This window comes from Oncorhynchus nerka, linkage group LG7 (assembly GCF_034236695.1).
Source record: "Oncorhynchus nerka isolate Pitt River linkage group LG7, Oner_Uvic_2.0, whole genome shotgun sequence".
NCBI lineage: Eukaryota > Metazoa > Chordata > Actinopteri > Salmoniformes > Salmonidae > Oncorhynchus > Oncorhynchus nerka.
Window position 1 is genome coordinate 57,177,107 of NC_088402.1, and position 21,465 is coordinate 57,198,571.

Sequence of the window (21,465 nt, forward strand, 5' to 3'; positions counted from 1 at the left end):
CAGCCAGCAACCAATATGAACGTTGATACTCCACAGCCAGTCATACCAGGGGGCTCTTCTTCAATTTCCTCGACATCCAGTAATTGCGTCACTAACAACAATGCAGCAACTAATGTCAGCAGTATCCCCTCGGTTTCCATAAGTAATGGTAAGTATTTCCGCTAATTTTGAGGTTATAAACAGCTTTATGAGCTGGCTTTAGACACACACATGAATGGTCTGCTATTTACTAGCTAAGCAAACTAGATCAAAAGTGACTCAGAACTGTTGAAATTCTTCAAGTACAGTATCCCACACATCATATAGCACCATACAGAACTTGAAACCCATTTTAGATCTAGCACGTTCATTGCTTGCTGCTTTGTGAAACAGTCCATAGCTTAGCCCAAAGCTGGACCTTGGCTATCAACATCTCAGCTACATTTAGGAAGATATTAAATCATGTCATTGTGTTTTTTTTTGTTTCAGCCCCAACCTCGGCTACCATGGCCACACCATCATCTGACACATCCGTGTCCAACGGTGTCTATGTTCCCAGTGGCATTGCCAACGGCGATGTGAAGCCTGTAATCTCCACCACACCACTGGCTGACTTTCTCATGCAATTGGAGGACTACACTCCTACAGTGAGTCATACCCCCTTTTAAAGTCGTAACATTAGTTCACGAGAAGACAAATGTAGATTACGTTTTTCGCATACCTAGGCTGATGACGACAGTCAATTTACTTGTATACATATTGCATATTTGTGTTAAGTAGTTTATATTTAGCATATAAATGTCCTTCCGGTATCAATTGTGGTGATGCTAGGGTTCAAAATACCATACTAAAACACATCACAATGACTTCAGTCCAACCATTTGTTTGCCAGATCCCTGATGCAGTGACAGGCTACTATCTCAACCGGGCTGGCTTTGAGGCGTCTGATCCACGAATGTAAGCCTCATCTTGTTTACCTCTTTACCTGCAAAGTGTCCTCTCCATCTTTCAGCTTTTACACCGGTTATATCAACTAATTTCACCGCCAAATGTAAACATTAAATATGCCCATCGTTTTCAGAATCCGTTTGGTCTCCCTAGCAGCTCAGAAATTCATCTCAGACATTGCTAACGATGCTCTGCAGCATTGTAAAATGAAGGGCACGGCCTCTGGGAGCTCCAGGAACAAGACAAAGGTTGGTGCATTTCTGATGGTATTGAAACATAACATAGTGTTCATTCACTGAGATGTTTAGCCTAACTGTTTACATGAGTTGCACAGAATTATTCATGCACAAGTATGACGGTATTGTTGATTGGTTTCTCACTACGTCATCCCACCTCTTCTCTCCCAAAGCAGGACAAGAAGTACACATTGACCATGGAGGACCTCTCCCCTGCCCTGTCTGAGTATGGCATCAACGTAAAGAAACCTCATTACTTCACATAGGATATTGGCATATGCAGTCTGGCAGCTTCTGCTGTTTTTGCGCCTCATAAACCCCTTATGATGGTCATTTAGGATGGCCATGGAATATTAATTGCAGTTACTCTTTTGTTCTGTTTTTTTTCTTCCAAGTAGAGCATGCTTTACTTTGTTTGAATTTGAGCTTGTAATATTTTATTGAGACAAATAAAACGTTCAGCAATTACTTATTTCTGACTTTGTGCTTTTTCATTTATGTACTCTGGTGTACAAGGAGAAGAGTTATGGGTCGTTTATATACTCTATTGATTTGGATGCTATAACATTAGTACCCCAAAAAAATGTTTTCTTGAGTGGAGGCAATCAGTAATGTTTGTCCATGGAAGTGAGCCGTAGTAATTGTCCACCCGCGGCTACCGTAGATTTAGGAACTGCAGTGCTTTTTGAATTAGTTCGCTAATGACATGCTTTCGGCTAACCACTGAATAGTTTCACGTGTTGTTTTACTTGTGCGTGAAAATAAATAACAATGAATGTTCAGCCTTCTAACCCCAACAACCCGATTGTGTTCTTTGATGTCACCATTGGAGGACAAGTGAGTAACTAGTTTTATTGCTTTCATAGCTATGAAATGGCCAGCTAGCACGTTGTTGGTTAGCCTGCCAGCTAACTTTCCCCCAAAATGTAATTATGACAAATCTAGATAGTGATCACGTTGAGGCTCAAAAACATCCCATATAATATGTAGACATGTGGTCTCAAGCAATAGATAGCACTTCGTACGTTATCTAACGTTACGTGATAATAGTTGATTTGTAGTAGCTACGAAAGCATAGTTAATACATCCAAAGGCGCAACATCGCGAGACTTCCGGGAACGCTTGCGAAACACGTCAACCTTTGAGGAATGAGAGAAGTGAAACATTCTCCCTTTGAGAGAATTAACTACTCTGAAGATGCAACGTAGTTTTGAGCCTATGTCTTAATTCTTTTAACATGTTATTAAGACAAACTGACACGTTTTCATTTTCGTCAATCTGCTTCTCCAACAGAAATTCCCCACACTCGTGGGCGATGTCATGGCAACGTTGGCTAGTTAAATTCATGCTGAGAACACGTATTTCGGAGCGCCTTTGATTTGACCACAAACGCAGTTCGTCGTGAGACGGTCTTTAGACCGGATGACGTTTCTTTAAAAAATGTTTTTTTATTAACAACAAATCAATACATAAAGCACATGAGGGAACACAAGCATACATGGACTACAAACAATGGACAATTGAGCTAGGGGGTACAATATCACATTACAATTACACAAGGACCTTAAGGGACATGCATATACTTACAATTCTAACAGCTTTTTTGTTAGTAGAGCATTTAACCGTCTTAAAATACAGTTCAATTTCTTTTTGTAGGGTACGAAAATGTGGTTTTCTGTTTGTAAATTTACATTTGTGTATATGAAATTTGGCCAAAAGAATAATGAAATGAATTACATAAAAATGTTTCCGCTTATTTCTATTGTATGTAAAGAATCCAAACAGTACATCTCTCCACAATAGTGTAAAATCTTCATAAATGTGTTCAATTATAAACCTACTGATGTCTTTCCACAGTTTTCTTACATGCATACAATGCCAAAAAGATGCAAAACTGTTTCTGGGTGGCCATTACAAAAGGAGCAATTTGAGTTGATGTTTTCCTTAAACTTCTTCATATAGTGGTTGGCAGGATAATATTTATGAATAATTTTAAAGAAAACTTCCTTTTGTTTTGTTAACAATTTTGTTAACAAGTAGGTATGTGTGTGGCAACATCCAAACTTTTTTCCAACAGATATTAATAAATCCATTCCAATAAGGCATGACATAAGGTATAGTTTCAGCAGGATGTTGTATCTATACCGGATTACGTTTCTCTTCATGAACTTAGCTAGCCAACGTCGTCATTGCATTGCTTACAAGTGTGATTAGAGCTTTCTATTGGCGAATACGTTTTTAGCCTATCTTCATACTGTTCTGTCTTTGACAAAGGCAAAAACAGTACCGAAGATTTTTATTAATAACCCAAGATGGATCACAGCCTGTCGTTTCCAATGGGAGAAAATTAATCAGTGGCGCAGCGGTCTAAGGCACTGCAACCCAGTGCTAGAGGTGTCACTACAGACCGTGGTTCGATCCTGGGCTGTATCACAACTGGCCGTGATTGGGAGACCCATAGGGCAGTGCGCAATAAGAATTTTTGTAAATAAGAATTTCTTAACCGACTTGCCTAGTTAAATAAAAACAAGCGAGGAGATGGGCAAAGCATGAGCTAGCAATATCCTATTGGCACGTTCTAGCAAGTATTCACATATTTCTGTTAGAGAACGGCTACTTCGTGAAGTGGGTGTTTGCAATAACTCAATTCACCCTTGAACAAAAAACCACAACATTTTGTTGAAACTTTGGCAAAGAGTAAAGTCTACAAAACTTAGTCCACTCTGTAACAGATAGTTTTGGTAACAAAACTTTATTGAGATCAAATGTTTCATCGATGAGTAAGTTAGCAGCATTCTGGCCACTGGGCTTCCTCATTACCATATAGTGAATGGAAACGCCAACTGGATGCTTCACATTTACACATCTGGTGAAATATCTGGTTCGTTGTTCCATCTGTGACAGTACAGTAATGTAGATAGCCAGAAAGTGCTGCTCCAATAGAAATCCCCTATCACACTTGTAGGCAATGACATAGGAAATAAATAGTAATGGCGTCTTTTTGTATGCACTAACTCCGCCATGGTTCGTTGTACAAAGTTCATGTAGAAATTAATGAACTACAATCCCAACTCTCAGTTTTAAAGTTGAGAAAAGTTATTAATCCTCACTAGGGTTATGGGAAACCTTTGGAACTTAACTTTCATTTAAGCAAGAAAGAATCTTTCAAATATAAAAGATAGGCTAACTGTGTGCGGTTTAGCAAAGTAGCACCCAGCTGTTTTTACACACCGCCTCGCTATGACACATCCTCTCACTTTGCGGTCGCATTTCCAATGGACCGTTCAATTTCACATTTCCGTCTAGATCGCGTTTCTCAAAATACAGCAGGGTGCAACTTTCTTAAACTGCGTAAAGTTAAGTGTATCTTTCTATACATAGAATAAAATCTTTTTTTATTATTCTTGCTTATATGAAAGTTAAGTTCCAAGCGTTTTTAAAGTTGTATCGCATGCCAGGCGTATTTGCGTTTAGACAGAGCATTTCCCTCACAAGGCTAAAGGGGATGTCCAATGGCTCAATGTAATGGAATTGAAGTTAATGAATAAGGGCTAGTGGTTCTCCAATAACCAGAGAATATTCAGAAAGATATTAAATTCACATTTTGTATCAAATAAAATGTTGCTTGCATACACCACCAAGATGGCATAGCAGTCAGGCGTCTTTTGTCCTCGTCTTGTCGTGTCCCATATATATATATATATATATATATCTAATATATATATATGTGTGAATATATAATATATATATATATATTATATATTCACAACTTTCTTCGCATACCTTTTATATATATATATTTTTATTTTCCATAAACCCAACTTCAAAACACTCTCCTGTAACCCGCCTCACCAATTTATATATATATATATTATTTACCTCAAATCTGTAATCCTCCATAGAAGCTAGCCAGAAGCTAGCCAGCTAGGTAGCTTCTTTACTGGCTAATCGTTAGTATTCAGCTAACCACGGTTTGTGGTCATCAGCTATTCTTTAGCTCGAAAACCTATCGCCAGTTTTGTATGGCGCGGCTTGGACCGGAACATACCGGACCTATTTTTCTCTCCATGTCACCGAATTTCAACTGCAAGCTCTGGACATTTATACCTGGATCTCACAGCTAGCTAGCTGCTATCCGTGTGACTATCGGCTTACGTCGATCCCGGAGCAAACATCAATTATTCCGGAGCTAGCCAGCTGAAGAGTTCCATCAGCCACTCCTGGGCTACAATCACCTATCTGGACCCATTTTACTGCCAGCGTGGAGCCCCACCGGGCCTTCACAACTGGACTACCGACGTTATTTGCCCGAGTTATCCAGCTGGCTCCTCCGTCGCGACGTTACCTGAACGCCCATCTGCGGTCCGCTAATCGTTAGCTGTCTTATCGGCTGCTATCTTAATAGATCTAATAGATTTCTTGGGCTTCAAAAACTATTTTTTGGGGCAAATTTGATTGATCCCCTCTACCACACGGAACCCCGACGGAAACGCACGAGGTGGCTAAAAACAGACCTCCATCATATGCTAGCTTGCTACCGATGGCCTGGCTAGCTGTTGAGATCACCGTGACCCCAACCAACCTCACTACTCACTGGACCATTTTGATCACTCAACTAAGCATGCCTCTCCTTAATGTCAATATGCCTTGTCCATTGCTGTTCTGGTTAGTGTTTATTGGCTTATTTCACTGTAGAGCCTCTAGTCCTGCTCACTATACCTTATCCAACCTATTAGTTCCAACCTATTAGTTCCAACACCCACACATGCGATGACATCTCCTGGTTTCAATGATGTTTCTAGAGACAATATCTCTCTCATCATCACTCAATACCTAGGTTTACCTCCACTGTATTCACATCCTACCATACCTTTGTCTGTACATTATACCTTGAAGCTATTTTATCGCCCCCAGAAACCTCCTTTTACTCTCTGTTCCAGATGTTCTAGATGACCAATTCTCATTACATTTAGCCATACTCTTATCCTACTCCTCCTCTTTTCCTCTGGTGATGTAGAGGTGAATCCAGGCCCTGCAGTGCCTAGCTTCACTCCTATTCCCCAGGCGCTTTCTTTTGATGACTTCTGTAACCGTAATAGCCTTGGTTTCATGCATGTTAACATTAGAAGCCTCCTCCCTAAATTTGTTTTATTCCCTGCTTTAGCACACTCTGCCAACCCGGATGTTCTAGCTGTGTCTGAATCCTGGCTTAGGAAGACCACCAAAAATTCTGAAATTTTCATCCCTAACATTTTCAGACAAGATAGAACTGCCAAAGGGGGCGGTGTTGCAATCTACTGCAAAGATAGCCTGCAGAGTTCTGTCCTACTATCCAGGTCTGTACTCAAACAATTTAATCTTCTACTTTTAAAAATCCACCTCTCTAAAAACAAGTCTCTCACCGTTGCCGCCTGCTATAGACCACCCTCTGCCCCCAGCTGTGCTTTGGACACCGTATGTGAACTGATTGCCACCCATCTATCTTCAGAGCTCGTGCTGCTAGGCGACCTAAACTGGAACATGCTTAACACCCCAGCCATCCTACAATCTAAGCTTGATTCCCTCAATCTCACAAAAATTATCAATGAACCTACCAGGTACCTCCCCAAAGCCGTAAACACGGGCACCCTCATAGATATCATCCTAACCAACTTGCCCTCTAAATACACCTCTGCTGTCTTCAACCAAGATCTCAGCGATCACTGCCTCATTGCCTGCATCCGTAATGGGTCAGCGGTCAAATGACCTCCACTCATCACTGTCAAACGCTCCCTGAAACACTTCAGCGAGCAGGCCTTTCTAATCGACCTGGCCGGGGTATCCTGGAAGGATATTGATCTCATCCTGTCAGTAGAGGATGCCTGGTTATTTTTATTAAATGCCTTCCTAACCATCTTAAATAAGCATTCCCCATTCAAGAAATTTAGAACCAGGAACAGATATAGCCCTTGGTTCTCCCCAGACATGACTGCCCTTAACCAACACAAAAACATCCTATGGCGTTCTGCGTTAGCATTGAACAGCCCCCGTGATATGCAGCTTTTCAGGGAAGCTAGAAACCATTAAACACAGGCAGTTAGAAAAGCCAAGGCTAGCTTTTTCAAGCAGAAATTTGCTTCCTGCAACACTAACTCAAAAAAGTTCTGGGACACTGTAAAGTCCATGGAGAATAAGAACACCTCCTCCCAGCTGCCCACTGCACTGAAGATAGGAAACACTGTCACCACTGATAAATCTACTATAATTGAGAATTTCAATAAGCATTTTTCTACGGCTGCACCCCCCACAGCAACTTGCCCAGGCCTTCCCCATTTCTCCTTCTCCCAAATCCAGTCAGCTGATGTTCTGAAAGAGCTGCAAAATCTGGACCCCTACAAATCAGCCGGGCTAGACTATCTGGACCCTTTCTAAAATGATCTGCCGAAATTGTTGCCACCCCTATTACTAGCCTTGTTCAACCTCTCTTTCGTGTCGTCTGAGATTCCCAAAGATTGGAAAGAGAAGTAGTTGCAGCTGCGGTCATCCCCCTCTTCAAAGCGGGGTACAATCTTGACCCAAACTGCTACAGACCTATGTCTATCCTACCCTGCCTTTCTAAGATCTTCGAAAGCCAAGTCAACAAACAGATTACTGACCATTTCGAATCTCACCATACCCTCTCTGCTATGCAATCTGGTCTCAGAGCTGGTCATGGGTGCACCTCAGCCACGCTCAAGGTCCTAAACGATATCTTAACCGCCATCGATAAGAAACATTGCTGTGCAGCCGTATTCATTGATCTGGCCAAGGCTTTCGACTCTGTCAATCACCACATCCTCATCGGCAGACTCAACAGCCTTGGTTTCTCAAATGATTGCCTCACCTGGTTCACCAACTACTTCTCTGAGAGTTCAGTGTGTCAAATCGGAGGGTCTGCTGTCCGGACCTCTGGCAGTCTCTATGGGGGTGCCACAGGGTTCAATTCTTGGACCGACTCTCTTCTCTGTATACATCAATGATGTCGCTCTTGCTGCTGGTGAGTCTCTGATCCACCTCTACGCAGACGACACCATTCTGTATACTTCTGGCCCATCTTTTGACACTGTGTTAACAACCCTCCAGGCAATCTTCAATGCCATACAACTCTCCTTCTGTGGCCTCCAATGGCTCTTAAATACAAGTAAAACTAAATGCATGCTCTTCAACCGATCGCTACCTGCCTGCCTGTCCAACATCACTACTCTGGACAGCTCTGACTTAGAATACGTGGACAACTACAAATACCTAGGTGTCTGGTTGGACTGTAAACTCTCCTTCCAGACCCACATCAAACATCTCCAATCCAAAGTTAAATCTAGAATTGGCTTCCTATTTCGCAACAAAGCATCCTTCACTCATGCTGCCAAACATACCCTTGTAAAACTGACCATCCTACCAATCCTCGACTTCGGCGATGTCATTTACACAATTAGCCTCCAATACCCTACTCAACAAATTGGATGCAGTCTATCACAGTGCCATCCGTTTTGTCACCAAAGCCCCATGTACTACCCACCATTGCGACCTGTACGCTCTCGTTGGCTGGCCCTCGCTTCATACTTGTCGCCAAACCCACTGGCTCCATGTCATCTACAAGACCCTGCTAGGTAAAGCCCTGCCTTATCTCAGCTCACTGGTCACCATAGCATCACCCACCTGTAGCCCGCGCTCCAGCAGGTATATCTCTCTGGTCACCCCCAAAACCAATTCTTTCTTTGGCCGCCTCTCCTTCCAGTTCTCTGGTGCCAATGACTGGAACAAACTACAAAAATCTCTGAAACTGGAAACACTTATCTCCCTCACTAGCTTTAAGCACCAGCTGTCAGAGCAGCTCACAGATTACTGCACCTGTACATAGCCCACCTATAATTTAGCCCAAACAACTACCTCTTTCCCTACTGTATTTATTTATTTTGCTCCTTTGCACCCCATTATTTTTATTTCTACTTTGCATATTCTTCCACTGCAAATCTACCATTCCAGTGTTTTACTTGCTATATTGTATTTACTTTGCCACCATGGCCTTTTTTTGTCTTTACCTCCCTTATCTCACTCACCTCATTTGCTCACATCGTATATAGACTTGTTTCTACTGTATTATTGACTGTTTGTTTTACTCCATGTGTAACTCTGTCGTTGTATGTGTCGAACTGCTTTGCTTTATCTTGGCCAGGTCGCATTTGTAAATGAGAACTTGTTCTCAACTTGCCTACCTGGTTAACCTTTCATGGCCACATGATCCCCTTTGGGATCAAGCCCCACCCCCCCTGAGCTGTAATGTGGCGCAGGGAACGCAATAAATAATCCTAAAAATATTTAACCTCCACAGAATCGCTTGAAAAATGGCTCAAATGAAAGATAAAGAAGTTATTTATCTACCCAGCAAGTCAGATTTCTAAAATGTTTTACGGCGAAAACATAGCACATATTTATGTCCAACCACCACTGCATACATACCTCATTAGCTTAGCCAAGTAGGAAAAAATATGCAATCAACAAACGCAGGATTAAAAGAAAAATCATTTCACTAACCTTTTGAAATCTTCATCAGATGACAGTAATATAACATGTTACACAGTACATTCATTTTTTTCAATAATATGCAATATATATCCATAAATCTCTGTTTACAATTATGCATCGTTCAAAAAATGCTACTGCAATGTCAGGAGAAATAAATAGCTCCGGCAGATAACGTCAGCTAACAAGGAATACACATCATAAACTTTGACTAAATATGCATGTTTTACATATGTATGGCAAGATAAACTTCTTCTAAATGCAATTGCTATGTTACAATTATTTTTAACGTTACATTTGGCGTTTACTAGGCTATAATAGAGAGTCGGCGCTCTCATTTAGCATGCTGACTCCTCTATCATGGAGTCGGCAGAAACCCAAAATGAAGACGTAAATATTCCCTTACCATGGCTGTTCTTGCTTCAGAAGACGTGGAAGGGTTAATTATCACCAAGTTAGCGTTCAGTTTGCAAGTCTGTGTCTTTCCGTTCTCAAACTAGACACTTTTCGGTCGAAATGTATGCAAATTTCAAGTGGCTCCGCACCAAAACGTCGAAAGTATACATTATATTTTGAGTAAACTTGTCAAACTATGTTTATAATTAAGCCTTAGCATGTTATAAAGGTCTACAGCAATCGTGAGGGCGAACAGATTAGCACACGTTGTTCAGTCTGTCCTGGGAGAAAGAGAGAGAAATCTCCAATCTCCCATTGGTGAAACTTTTTTTTTGCGTCACCGGGACGTTTGGTCACGCTGAACGTCTCGTGAGCACGTGATTCTCACAGTTACAGGCCTCATCGAAAGCAGGCTTCACGCTGAAGACATAGAACGTGTTTCCATGGTTATAGCTCTTTGGGAAGTGTGTATACAGTGACGTCAAAGTGATGGCAACTTTTCCCATTACAAGAGAGACTTTGGGAGAATGCATGCCCTGAGACTTCTGCTTTAGCTAGAGACAAAATTTAAACGGTTTTATAAGCTTTAGAGTGTTTCCTATTCGATAACAATTTTTAATTGCATATATTAGCAACTTTTGACAAAAATTTATCATGGTTTATATGGGTGCCGAATTCCTCCAGAAGGGGCAGTATTCTGGGGTAGCCTTAAGAGGTTTAAGTAAAGGTAAAATAAAAAATGTGTGTTTCTGTTTTGGTTGCACTGTCTGATGCGCTGTTATCTACTTTTAAACGTGGCCACGTCACATAGAAACGACTACTTCCGGCAAAGATGTTATGAATGCAAAATGTCTGGCAGGTGAAATGGTGAGGGAAATGTGGATTTAATATTTTTCTGAATTTTGTCTGGTTTATCGAGAACCATTTGCAACTGGACACACATTTACAAGATACTTTGTTCTCAATTAGGAAGAAAATTGTAAGTAGGCTATCGCCAAGCACAGGTTGGTAGGACATTTGCCTGGAATGCTTTACACTAGCTACTTATCAATGTCTAATCGCTCAGCTGGAACGCAGATAGTAATGATCAGACTAGCCAATGATTTATTAGCTAGCATTGTGGCTCTCCTAGCCTACTCAGCATGGCTATGGGTCTCCAGGACTATAGGTCAGGGGTGTTCGAATCCCAGCCTGGAGGTCCAGACTAATAGTGCTGCTTTTCTGTTCTAGCTGATAATTGATTGCACCCTCTGCACAGAGTTGTGTGGTGTCCACTCCTAGGTCTAAATCAGTCCTTGTTTAGAGGGGAAGAATGATTATCAGCAGTGGAACTGGGCTCGTTTCGAGGTCCAGATTAGAGTTTTCCTTTGGTAAGAGGACCCAATTCATTTGGAAATTTGACTCTTTCCTCTCCACCAGATACACTAAATAATAGACAGCCGTTCATATTTTAATGTAATCTGACAAAGTTTGGTCATGACTCATGAGGACATTGCCCATTTGACATGACCAGCAGATGGAGTCTGTTACCAATATTGTGGATTTTGTTAGGGCAGTTGGTCATTTCTCACTTTATGAAAAACACAGCGTACTTGGCAGGAAAGGGCGGGACTGTGTCATCACATTTGATGACTTAAGCCGGTTTTTAATTGTGTGTAGGACACTGTAGGCCTACACTAGGGGCTCAATTCAATCATTGTTGTACAGTAGCAGTCTTTTCTCATGGTAAATATAGGCCATTCCATGGTTGCATAGCCCCAAATATGTTTTGGTGTCTCAGATTGTTCTGGTAATTCTCACAGAAACTTATACTGAACAAAAATATAAACGCAACATGTAAAGTGTTGGTCCTATGTTTCATGAGCGGAAAAAATGGCAGACATTTTCCACACACACATCTTACTCCTCTCAAATGTTATGCACAAATTTGTTTACATCCCTGATAGTGAGCATTTCTCCTTTGCCCAGATAATTCATCCACCTGACAGGTGTGACATATCAAGAAGCTGATTAAACTGGCATTGTGTCACACAACACAATGCCAGAGATGTCTCAAGTTTTGAGGGAGTGTGCAGTTGGCATGCGGACTGCAGGAATGTCCACCAGAGTTGTTGCCAGAGAATTGAATAATAATTTCTCGATCATAAGCAGCCTTCAGCGTCGTTTTATAGAATTTGTCAGTATGTCCAACCGGCCTCACAACCCAGTCCACGTGTTGTCATGCCAGCCCAGGACCTCCACATCTGGCTTCTTCACCTGCGGGATAGTCTGAGACCAGCCACCCGGACAGCTGATGAAACTGGAGTATTTCTGTCTGTAATAAAGCCCTTTTGTACAGGAAAAACTAATTCTGATTGGCTGGGCCTGGCTCCCCAGTCTTGTGAAATCCATAGATTAAGGCCTAAATAATTATTTCCTTATAAGAACTGTAACTCAGTGACATTGTTGCATGTTGCGTTTTATATTTTTGTTCAGTATATCTGGGGGAAAGGATGCTTGATATGATTTTACATTTGTAAAATAAACCATATTTAAGAAAATTGTGTTAAAGTGGCAATTTTAGGCCCTTTTTAGGCCTATACATGTAAGACATAATGGTCTGTAAACCGTACATTATACACACTACCTTTGTTTCATTATACTCTGTTGAAGCTTTATGAGTGAACAAAGTAAGCATGAGTCATTTGGCACATTGTGGATATAGGATACTCCATCTTATTCCTGCACAATAGGCCTGGCTGTCATTGAAAGACTCAGGTTGATGTATCCTTAGTTGTAATGCATCATTGAATTTGCAAATGGTGTAGTCAGTGTGAGGAAGTTAGTTGTGAAACAGACCTACGAGAGTTTGTTTAAACAACACATATTTGTGGACAAACCAGACCTACAAGAAAGTGTTTACCTTTGTCCTAAAAAGAAAGGCATTTAAAAAAAATATTTTGAATATCTACATTGGTGTACAGAGGCCCACGATCAGCAACCATCACTTCTGTGTTCCAATGGCAAGTTGTGTTAGCTAATCCAAGTTTATCATTTTAAAAAGGCTAATTGATCATTAGAACACATTTTTGTAATTATGTTAGCACAGCTGAAAACTGTTGTTCTGATTAAAGAAGCAATAAAACTGGTCTTTAGACTAATTGAGTATCTGGAGCATTTGTGGGTTAGAGCGTCTAGTTTGAGAAACAGTCTCACAAGTCCTCAAATGGCAGCATCATTAAATAGTACCTGCAAAACACCAGTCTCAACGTCAACAGTGAAGAGGTGACTCCGGGATGCTGGCCTTCTTTTACAGGTGATATTGGTGTATTAGGACGTGGATAGGTGTGGTTGTAAGGTTTTTTAGGTGCATTTCTGGATTGAATGGGATCCTATGGGCAAATTGGATAATACAGTATGCCTATAAATGATCTAAATATGTGAGATATGGACCAAAAACTGTCATGGGTTATCAAACAGCATTATATGTAAGTGTGAAAACCGATATAAGTCAATGGGGGATATGCTCCTTTAAGTGACGGGATTGCTCTTTGCTGAAGCACAAACTGCAGATTTTCTCTTGCAGTATGTTACATGTTTTGTACACTCCATTTTTTTGGTGGGGGACAAACCATACTTATTCATTGTTGTTTTAACCAAAAATCTATACAATAGTTGAAAATAGTGGTCCTAGTAAATAAAGTTACCAACACAGCACACCCATTGAATATACATTAGAATTAGCTTAATACCTAAATTATAAAGGTTCTCATTGCCAAAACGGACCTCAAAATGACGTGGTAATCAAATTTGTGTTTTGGTAATGAGGCCCTTAAACCTTGGCTACACCGGCCATGCTCGTACGCAGGCTTGCACGTTTTGCTTTTGTCTCGCTGCACCAGAAGCAATCGGGACAAGCAAGTTGAAATATTAAAACAAACTCTGAACCACTTATATTACTTTGGGGACAGGACGATGTGGTTAGCGCCTTTTCCTGGTTACATTTTTGAGTGGAGAATGTTTTCTGATTCTTCTGATTTCACCATGATTGAGGAGTGATAACATGGGTAAGTACAAGTGACTGAGATATAATCACTAATTCAGAAATCTGATGCCAGTTGACATTAATTGATCAGGTAGTGACTTAGCAGGTAGGAAATAATGCCAGCAATACAGCAGACCTTGAGGTTCAGTATTCAGTGCCCAATAAAAAGTGTAATCAATTCAAATGTATTATAACTTACCTTGACTGGATGTAAGCTATCAAGAATGATCATATTTCCATTCTTTCTGATTGTTTACCCTAGAACTGTTGGGTTGGGTCTTACGTAGATGCCTTACAAAAGTGTCATGGAGGGATTTCCATCTGGTTTTGCACAATTAAACATCTGTGAAGAGTAAAATGGACATGATTGTTAACCAATAACCAAATATTTATTTTGTCATTACCCCAGGTACTTGGCATCTGGAGGCTTTATTTTCAGCCTGGCCTTCACCTAATCGTCTTCAAATCGATTATGGAGATTTTTGAGGCCATATGTCGCCAGCATCCATCCTCCTCTCTATCTGCTGTGACCCACCGAGGAATCCTAGATACAAACTGCTCAAGAGTTTAAGAAAAAAAATGGTACTTTCCCAATTGTTTGGGATTGGTTGACGGAAAACGTATTATGATCACCAAATTCAGGGAGATGTTTCTTTAATTATAAAGGAACCCTTTCTGTGGTGCTACTTGCCGTTGTGGATGCCAACTATCGCTTCACAGCTATTCAAATTGGGGGATTTTGGAGAAACTCCGGAGTCTATGCCAACTCTCCAATTGGAAGGGGAATGGGGTCAAAAACCTTGCAGGTGCCCCAAGATGCCTTTCTGCCTGGGAGTGAAGAGTTGGGAAATATACCATACACAGTGGTGGGGGACGCTGCTTTCCCTCTAAAGCCCTACACAGGGCTCTAAAGTGCGACCAATTTAGTTGCATATGCGGAAAAATATTTGGATGTGCGACCAGGAGTTTTGTTTGGGAGCACTGTGCGACTTTGAAAAAGATCTCCCAGATAATTGCGGTAATGATAAGGCATCCCTCTATCGTTGTTTCCGAGTGCCCGAGAGAATCGTTAGCGTCATGGTTGCACAATTACTTCAGAGAACTGCTTGCCTCTAGCCCAACCAGGTTAACAGATTAGACTTATATTACCCGCGCAACATTCTTATTTACATTTTGTTCAGTCATGTCACCTAATTGACTTAACTTCACCAGTATATCCGAACATTTGGGGTCACAGAAATAATGTTTCTTCGGGAGATCAATGATTTAAATAACAGATCTTCCATGACAAACTTAATGTTTTTAAAGAGACGGTGTAAAAATGTAGAAACCTAATATTCTACATATGGCTTATAGGACAAAATTTCAATGACAGGTATTCATATCAACATTTTACCTTTTATAATAAACTAATGTATTTACAGTATTCAGACCCCTAGACTTTTTCCACATTTTGTTACAGATTTATTGTAAAATAGATTAAATAGTTTCCCCCTTCATCAATCAACACACAATACCTCATAATGACAAAGCAGAAACCAGAAAAAAATAAAAAAGTTTTGTAAAAACTGGAATTATCACATTTACACAAGTATTCAGACCCTTTACTCAGTGCTTTGTTGAAGCACCCTTGGCAGTGATTACAGCCAAGTCTTGGGTATGACGTTATAAGCTTGGCACACATGTATTTTTTCTACAATTTTTTTCTACCTAGCATAGACTTATAGATGACCTGGAGCCAGTGGGTCTGGAAGAATATGTAGCGAGGGCCAGCCGACTAGAGCATACAGGTCGCAGTGGTGGGTGGTATAAGGTGATTTGGTAACAAAGAGGATGGCACTGTGATAGACTGCATCCAGTTTGCTGAGTAGAGTGTTGGAAGCTATTTTGTAGATTACATCGCCGAAGTCGAGGGTCGGTAGGATAGTCAGTTTTACTAGGGTAAGTTTGGCAGCGTGAGTGAAGGAGGCTTTGTTGTGAAATAGAAAGCCTATTCTAGATTTGATTTTGGATTGGAGATGTTTAATATGAGTCTGGAAGGAGAGTTTACAGTCTAGCCAGACACTTAGGTATTTATAGTTGTCCACATATTCTAGGTAGGAACCGTCCAGGGTGGTGATGCTAGTCGGGCGGGTGCGGGCAGCGAACGGTTGAAAAGCATGCATTTGGTTTTACTAGCGTTTACGAGAAGTTGGAGGCCACGGAAGGAGTGTTGTATGGCATTGAAGCTCATTTGGAGGTTAGTTAGCACAGTGTCCAAGGAAGGGCCAGAAGTATACATAATGGTGTCGTCTGCGTAGAGGTGGATCAGAGAATCGCCCACAGCAAGAGCAACATCATTGATATATACAGAGAAAAGAGTCGGCGCGAGAATTGAACCCTGTGGTACCCCCATAGACTGCCAGAGGTCCGGACAACATGCCCTCCGATTTGACACGCTCAACTCTGTCTGCAAAGTAGTTGGTGAACCAGGCGAGGCAGTCATTAGAAAAACCAATGCTATTGAGTTTGCCGATAAGAATACGGTGATTGACAGAGTCGAAAGCCTTGGCCAGGTCAATGAAGACGGCTGCACAGTACTGTCTTTTATCGATGGCGGTTATGATATCGTTCAGTACCTTGAGCGTGGCTGAGGTGCACCCGTGACCGATTCGGATTGCACAGCGAAGGTACGGTGGGATTCGAAATGGTCAGTGATCTGTTTATTAACTTGGCTTTCGAAGACTTTAGATAGGCAGGGCAGGATGGATATAGGTCTTAGGTCTGTAACAGTTTGGGTCTAGGGTGTCACCCCCTTTGAAGAGGGGGATGACCGCGGCAGCGTTCCAATCTCTAGGGATTTCGGATGATACGAAAGAGGTTGAACAAGCTGGTAACGGGTTGCAACAATGGCGGCGGATAGTTTTACAAAGAGAGGGTCCAGATTGTCTAGCCCAGCTGATTTGTGCATGTTTTGCAGCTCTTTCAGAACATATGCTGTCTGGATATGGGTGAAGGAGAAGCTGTGGAGGCCTGGGCGAGTAGCTGCGGGGGGGCGGAGCTGTTGACCGGGGTTGGAGTAGCCAGGAGGAAGGCATGGCCAGCCGTTGAGAAATGCTTATTGAAATTTTCGATTATCATGGATTTATCAGTGGTGACCGTGTTACCTAGCCTCAGTGCAGTGGGCAGCTGGGAGGAGGTGCTCTTGTTCTTCATGGACTTTAGTGTCCCAAAACGTATTTGGAGTTAGAGCTGCAGGATGTGAATTTCTGCTTGAAAAAGCTGGCCTTTGCTTTCCTTACTGACTGCGTGTATTGGTTCCTGATTTCCCTGAACAGTTGCATATCGTGGGGACTATTCGATGCTATGGCAGTCCGCCACAGGATGTTTTTGTGCTGGTTAAGGGCAGTCAAGTCTGGAGTGAACCAAGGGCTATATCTGTTCTTAGTTCTGCAGTTTTTGAACGGGGCATGCTTATCTAAGATGGTGAGGAAATTACTTTTAAAGATTGACCAGGCATCCTCGACTGACGGAATGAGGTCAATATCCTTCCAGGATACCCGGGCCAGGTTGATTAGAAAGGCCTGCTCGCAGAAGTGCGTTTGACAGTGATGAGGGGTGGTCGTTTGACCGCGGACCCATAGCGAATACAGGCAATGAGGCAGTGATCGCTGCGATCCTGATTGGAAACAGCGGAGGTGTATTTGGAGGGCAAGTTGGTCAGGATAATGTCTATGAGGGTGCCCATGTTTATAGATTTAGGGTTGTACCTGGTGGGTTCCTTGATGATTTGTGTGAGATTGAGGGCATCTATCTTAGATTGTAGGACTGCGGGGGTGTTAACCTCTCTAGGGTAGAGGGGCAGCATTTGGAATTTTGGATGAAAGGCATGCCCAAATTCAACGGCCTGCTACTCGGGCCCAGAAGATATATGCATATAACTGGTAGATTTGGATAGAAAACACTCTAAAGTTTCCAAAAGTGTTAAAATAGTGTCTGTGAGTATACCAGAACTGATTTAGCAGGCGAAAACCTGAGAAAAGTCCATTCAGGAAGTAGTTTTTTTGGTTTTGTAGTTTTCTATTCAATGCCATTACAGTATCCATTGACTTAGGACTCCATTTGCAGTTCCTATACCTCCCACTAGATGTCAAGTCTTTAGAAATTGTTTCAGGCTTGTATTCTTATAAATGAGGGAGTAAGACCAGCCTGAACGAGTGGACCCTACCGCGTCGCAGAGCTTTTTCATGAGCAAGTGCATTTCTTGTTTACCTTTTTATATTGACAACGTTATTGTCCGGTTGAAATGTTATAGATCGTTTAGGCTAAAAAACAACCTGAGGATTGAATATAAATATCGTTTGACATGTTTCTATGAACTTTACAGATACAATTTGGATTATTTGTCTGATTGTTTTGACTGAGTTTGAGCCTGTGGATTACTGAAGAAAACACGCTAACAAATGGAGGTTTTTGGATATAAAGAGACTTCGAACAAAAGGAACATTTATTGAGTAAATTAATGTCTTCTGATTGCCACCATATGAAGATCATCAAATGTAAGGGATTAATTGTCTCTATTTCTGAGTTTTGTAATGCTTCTGCTTGGCTGGTTACTGTTTTTAAACATTTGTCAACTGGGCTATGTTCTGGACTAGGTATGTTCTGGGTTAGGTATGCTTTCAACGAAAAGCATTTTTATAAATATGACACTGGTTGGTTTAACAAGAAGTTAGTCTTTAAATCTATGTAAAATATGTTTTGTTTTCTGAATTTTTATAATGAGTATTTCTGTAATTGAATTTGGCGTTCTGCAACCTCACTGGATGTTGGCCAGATGGGACGCTAGCGTCCCACGTACCCTAGAGAGGTTAAGCATATCCCAGTTTAGGTCACCTAACAGAACGAACTCTGAAGCTAGATGGGTGGTGTTCAACTCACAAATGGTGTCCAGGGCACAGCTGGAAGCGATAGCAGGCGGCAACAGTGAGAGACTTATTTCTGGAGAGGTTAATTTTTAAAATTAGAAGTTCAAACTGTTTGGGTATAGACCTGGAAAGTATGACAGAACTTTGCAGGCTCTCTCTGCAGTAGATTGCAACTCCTCCCCCTTTGGCAGTTCTATCTTGACGGAAGATGTTGTAGCTGGGTATGGAAATCTCAGAATTGTTGGTGATCTTCCAAAGCCAGGATTCAGACACGACAAGGACATCAGGGTTGGCGCAGTGTGCTAAAGCAGTGAGTAAAACAAACTTAGGGAGGAGGCTTCTGATGTTGACATGCATGAAACCAAGGTTTTTTCGGTCACGGAAGTCAACAAATGAGGGTGCCTGGGGACACGCGGGCCTGGGTTTACCTCCACATCACCCGAGGAACAGAGGAGGAGTAGGATGAGGGTATGGCTAAAGGCTATCAAAACTGGTCGCCTAGAGCGTTGGTGACAAAGAATAAAAGGAGCAGATTTCTGGGCGTGGTAGAATAGATTCAGGGCATAATGTGCAGACGGGTATGGTGGGGTGCGGGTACAGCGGGGGTAAGCCCAGGCACTGAGTGATCATATCTCTGGATAAACTGGTTATAATGGGTGAGGTCACCGCATGTGTGGGAGGTGGGACAAAGGAGGTATCAGAGGTATAATGAGTGGAACTAGGGGCTCCATTGTAAACTAAAACAATGATAACTAACCTAAACAACAGTATACAAGGCATATTAACATATGAGAGAGACATACAGCGAGGCATAAAGTAATCACAGGTGTTGATTTAGACAGATCGCTAAGACAACAGCTAATCAGCTAAAACAACAGCTAAAATGTCGATGAAAGGTCAGAGTGTCGGGTAACTACACACAGAGCCTGAGTTTGCGGCTGGGGCCGGCAAATGAACAACTAAAATAAATATATAAGCAGAATGGAGTACCGTGATTAATGGACAGTCCAACGGGCATCAGCTATAGATGGAACTGGGAGGCCGCGGATTAGTCGTTACTACGCTAGCACGCGGGTGACGCGGCATTTAACCAGTTGCTCCTACCCTCTACTTTTTTGAACATTTTGTTAAAAATCGCGCAACATTTCAGCGCCCTGCTACTCATGCCAGGAATATAGTACGTTCATATGGTTAGAATGTGTGGATAGGAAACCCTCGGACGTTTTTAAAACTGGTTAAATCACGACTGTGGCTATAACATAACGTGCGTTACATCGCAGGAAAACCTGATCACAGAAAATGGAAATAAATATCCTTGCGCCACTTCCAGCAATTGTTAACAGTGAGCCGAATTAGATAAGACCGAGCATTCAACTCCCACAGCATCCCCATGTTGTCTAGAGTCTTGTGAATTGAATCATCTTTGATTCTTGGTTGAACCGAAACAGGGGCACCACTTACCTCCAGTCTCCGCCCAGATCATTCTGGAAGAGCTCTCTCGTGAAATTTTTTCCAAGACGACAGCTAATGATTTTTACATCGCCTACGGATGATTTTACTCTGGGCACCTTTTTATCCAAGCTACTCAATACTGCCCCCCCAGTCCCAAAGAAGTTAACAACACTATCAACATGGCAGGTCCTATAGGCCCTAGTGCCACAAAAAAATATGTCTCTGTGCACATCCAAGGACCATCAGGTGCCACAAAAAAATACTTAGGAAAGTTGCAATTGGCTCAGAACAGGGCAGCACAGATGGTCCTTGGATGTGCACAGAGAGCTAATATTAATAATATTCATGTCAATCACTCCTGGCTCAAAGTGGAGGAGAGATTGACTTAATCACTACTTGTTCTGATGAGAGGTATTGACATGTTGAATGCACCGAGCTGTCTGTTTGAACTGCTGGCGAACAGCTCGGACACCCATGCATACCCCAGAGGTCTCTTCACAGTCCCGAGTCCAAAACAGACTATGGGATGCGCACAGTACTACATAGAGCCATGGCTACATGGAATTCTATTTCACGTTAAGTAACTGATGCAAGCAGTAAAATGTAGATAAAAATAAATAAATAAAGAAGATAAAAATACACCTTATGGAACAGCAGGGACTGTGAAGCAACACAAACATAGGCACAGACACATGCATACACACACATGCACGATAACATGCAAACTGTACACACACGTACACATGGATTTTGTACTGTAGATATGTGGTGGAGTAGGAGCCTGAGGGCACACAGTGTGTTGTGAATGTATTATGTTTTTAAAATTGTGTGAACTGCCTTAATTTTGCTGGACCCCAGGAATATAATCAATACAAAAGTAAGGACTTCTCCTCTAGATGATGCATCATGGGAGAATAAATATGTATTTAACTGTTTTTATAGGACCTTGAAAAAGTCTTACTTTAATGAGAGACGTGTCCACAAA

General features: G+C 41.7%; 2 protein-coding genes across 4 annotated transcripts in view; both read left to right on the plus strand.

Annotated features, from left to right (window-relative positions):
* The first annotated feature begins 15 nt into the window (after positions 1-15).
* On the plus strand, positions 16-1,635 carry taf10 (TAF10 RNA polymerase II, TATA box binding protein (TBP)-associated factor). 2 transcript variants are annotated; one of them, XM_029664230.2, is made up of 5 exons: positions 16-148; positions 469-626; positions 872-936; positions 1,061-1,175; positions 1,337-1,635. In XM_029664230.2, exons 1-5 carry the CDS (start codon positions 16-18, stop codon positions 1,427-1,429), a joined length of 564 nt encoding a protein of 187 aa, XP_029520090.1. In that variant the 3' UTR covers positions 1,430-1,635. The 2 variants fall into 2 exon arrangements, with proteins under 2 accessions (XP_029520090.1, XP_029520091.1); XM_029664231.2 differs by having other exon boundaries at positions 1,340-1,635.
* Positions 1,636-1,822: 187 nt separating this feature from the next.
* ppih (peptidylprolyl isomerase H (cyclophilin H)) overlaps positions 1,823-21,465 on the plus strand; it is a 35,741-nt gene continuing 16,098 nt past the window's right edge. The window contains exon 1 of one of the 2 annotated variants that reach the window (XM_029664232.2): positions 1,823-2,000. In XM_029664232.2, the coding sequence (XP_029520092.1) occupies positions 1,935-2,000 (66 nt within the window). In that variant the 5' untranslated portion in view covers positions 1,823-1,934. Of the gene's footprint in view, positions 2,001-6,327; positions 6,500-21,465 lie in introns of those variants that run through there. The other variant, XM_065020659.1, reaches the window with a different exon arrangement.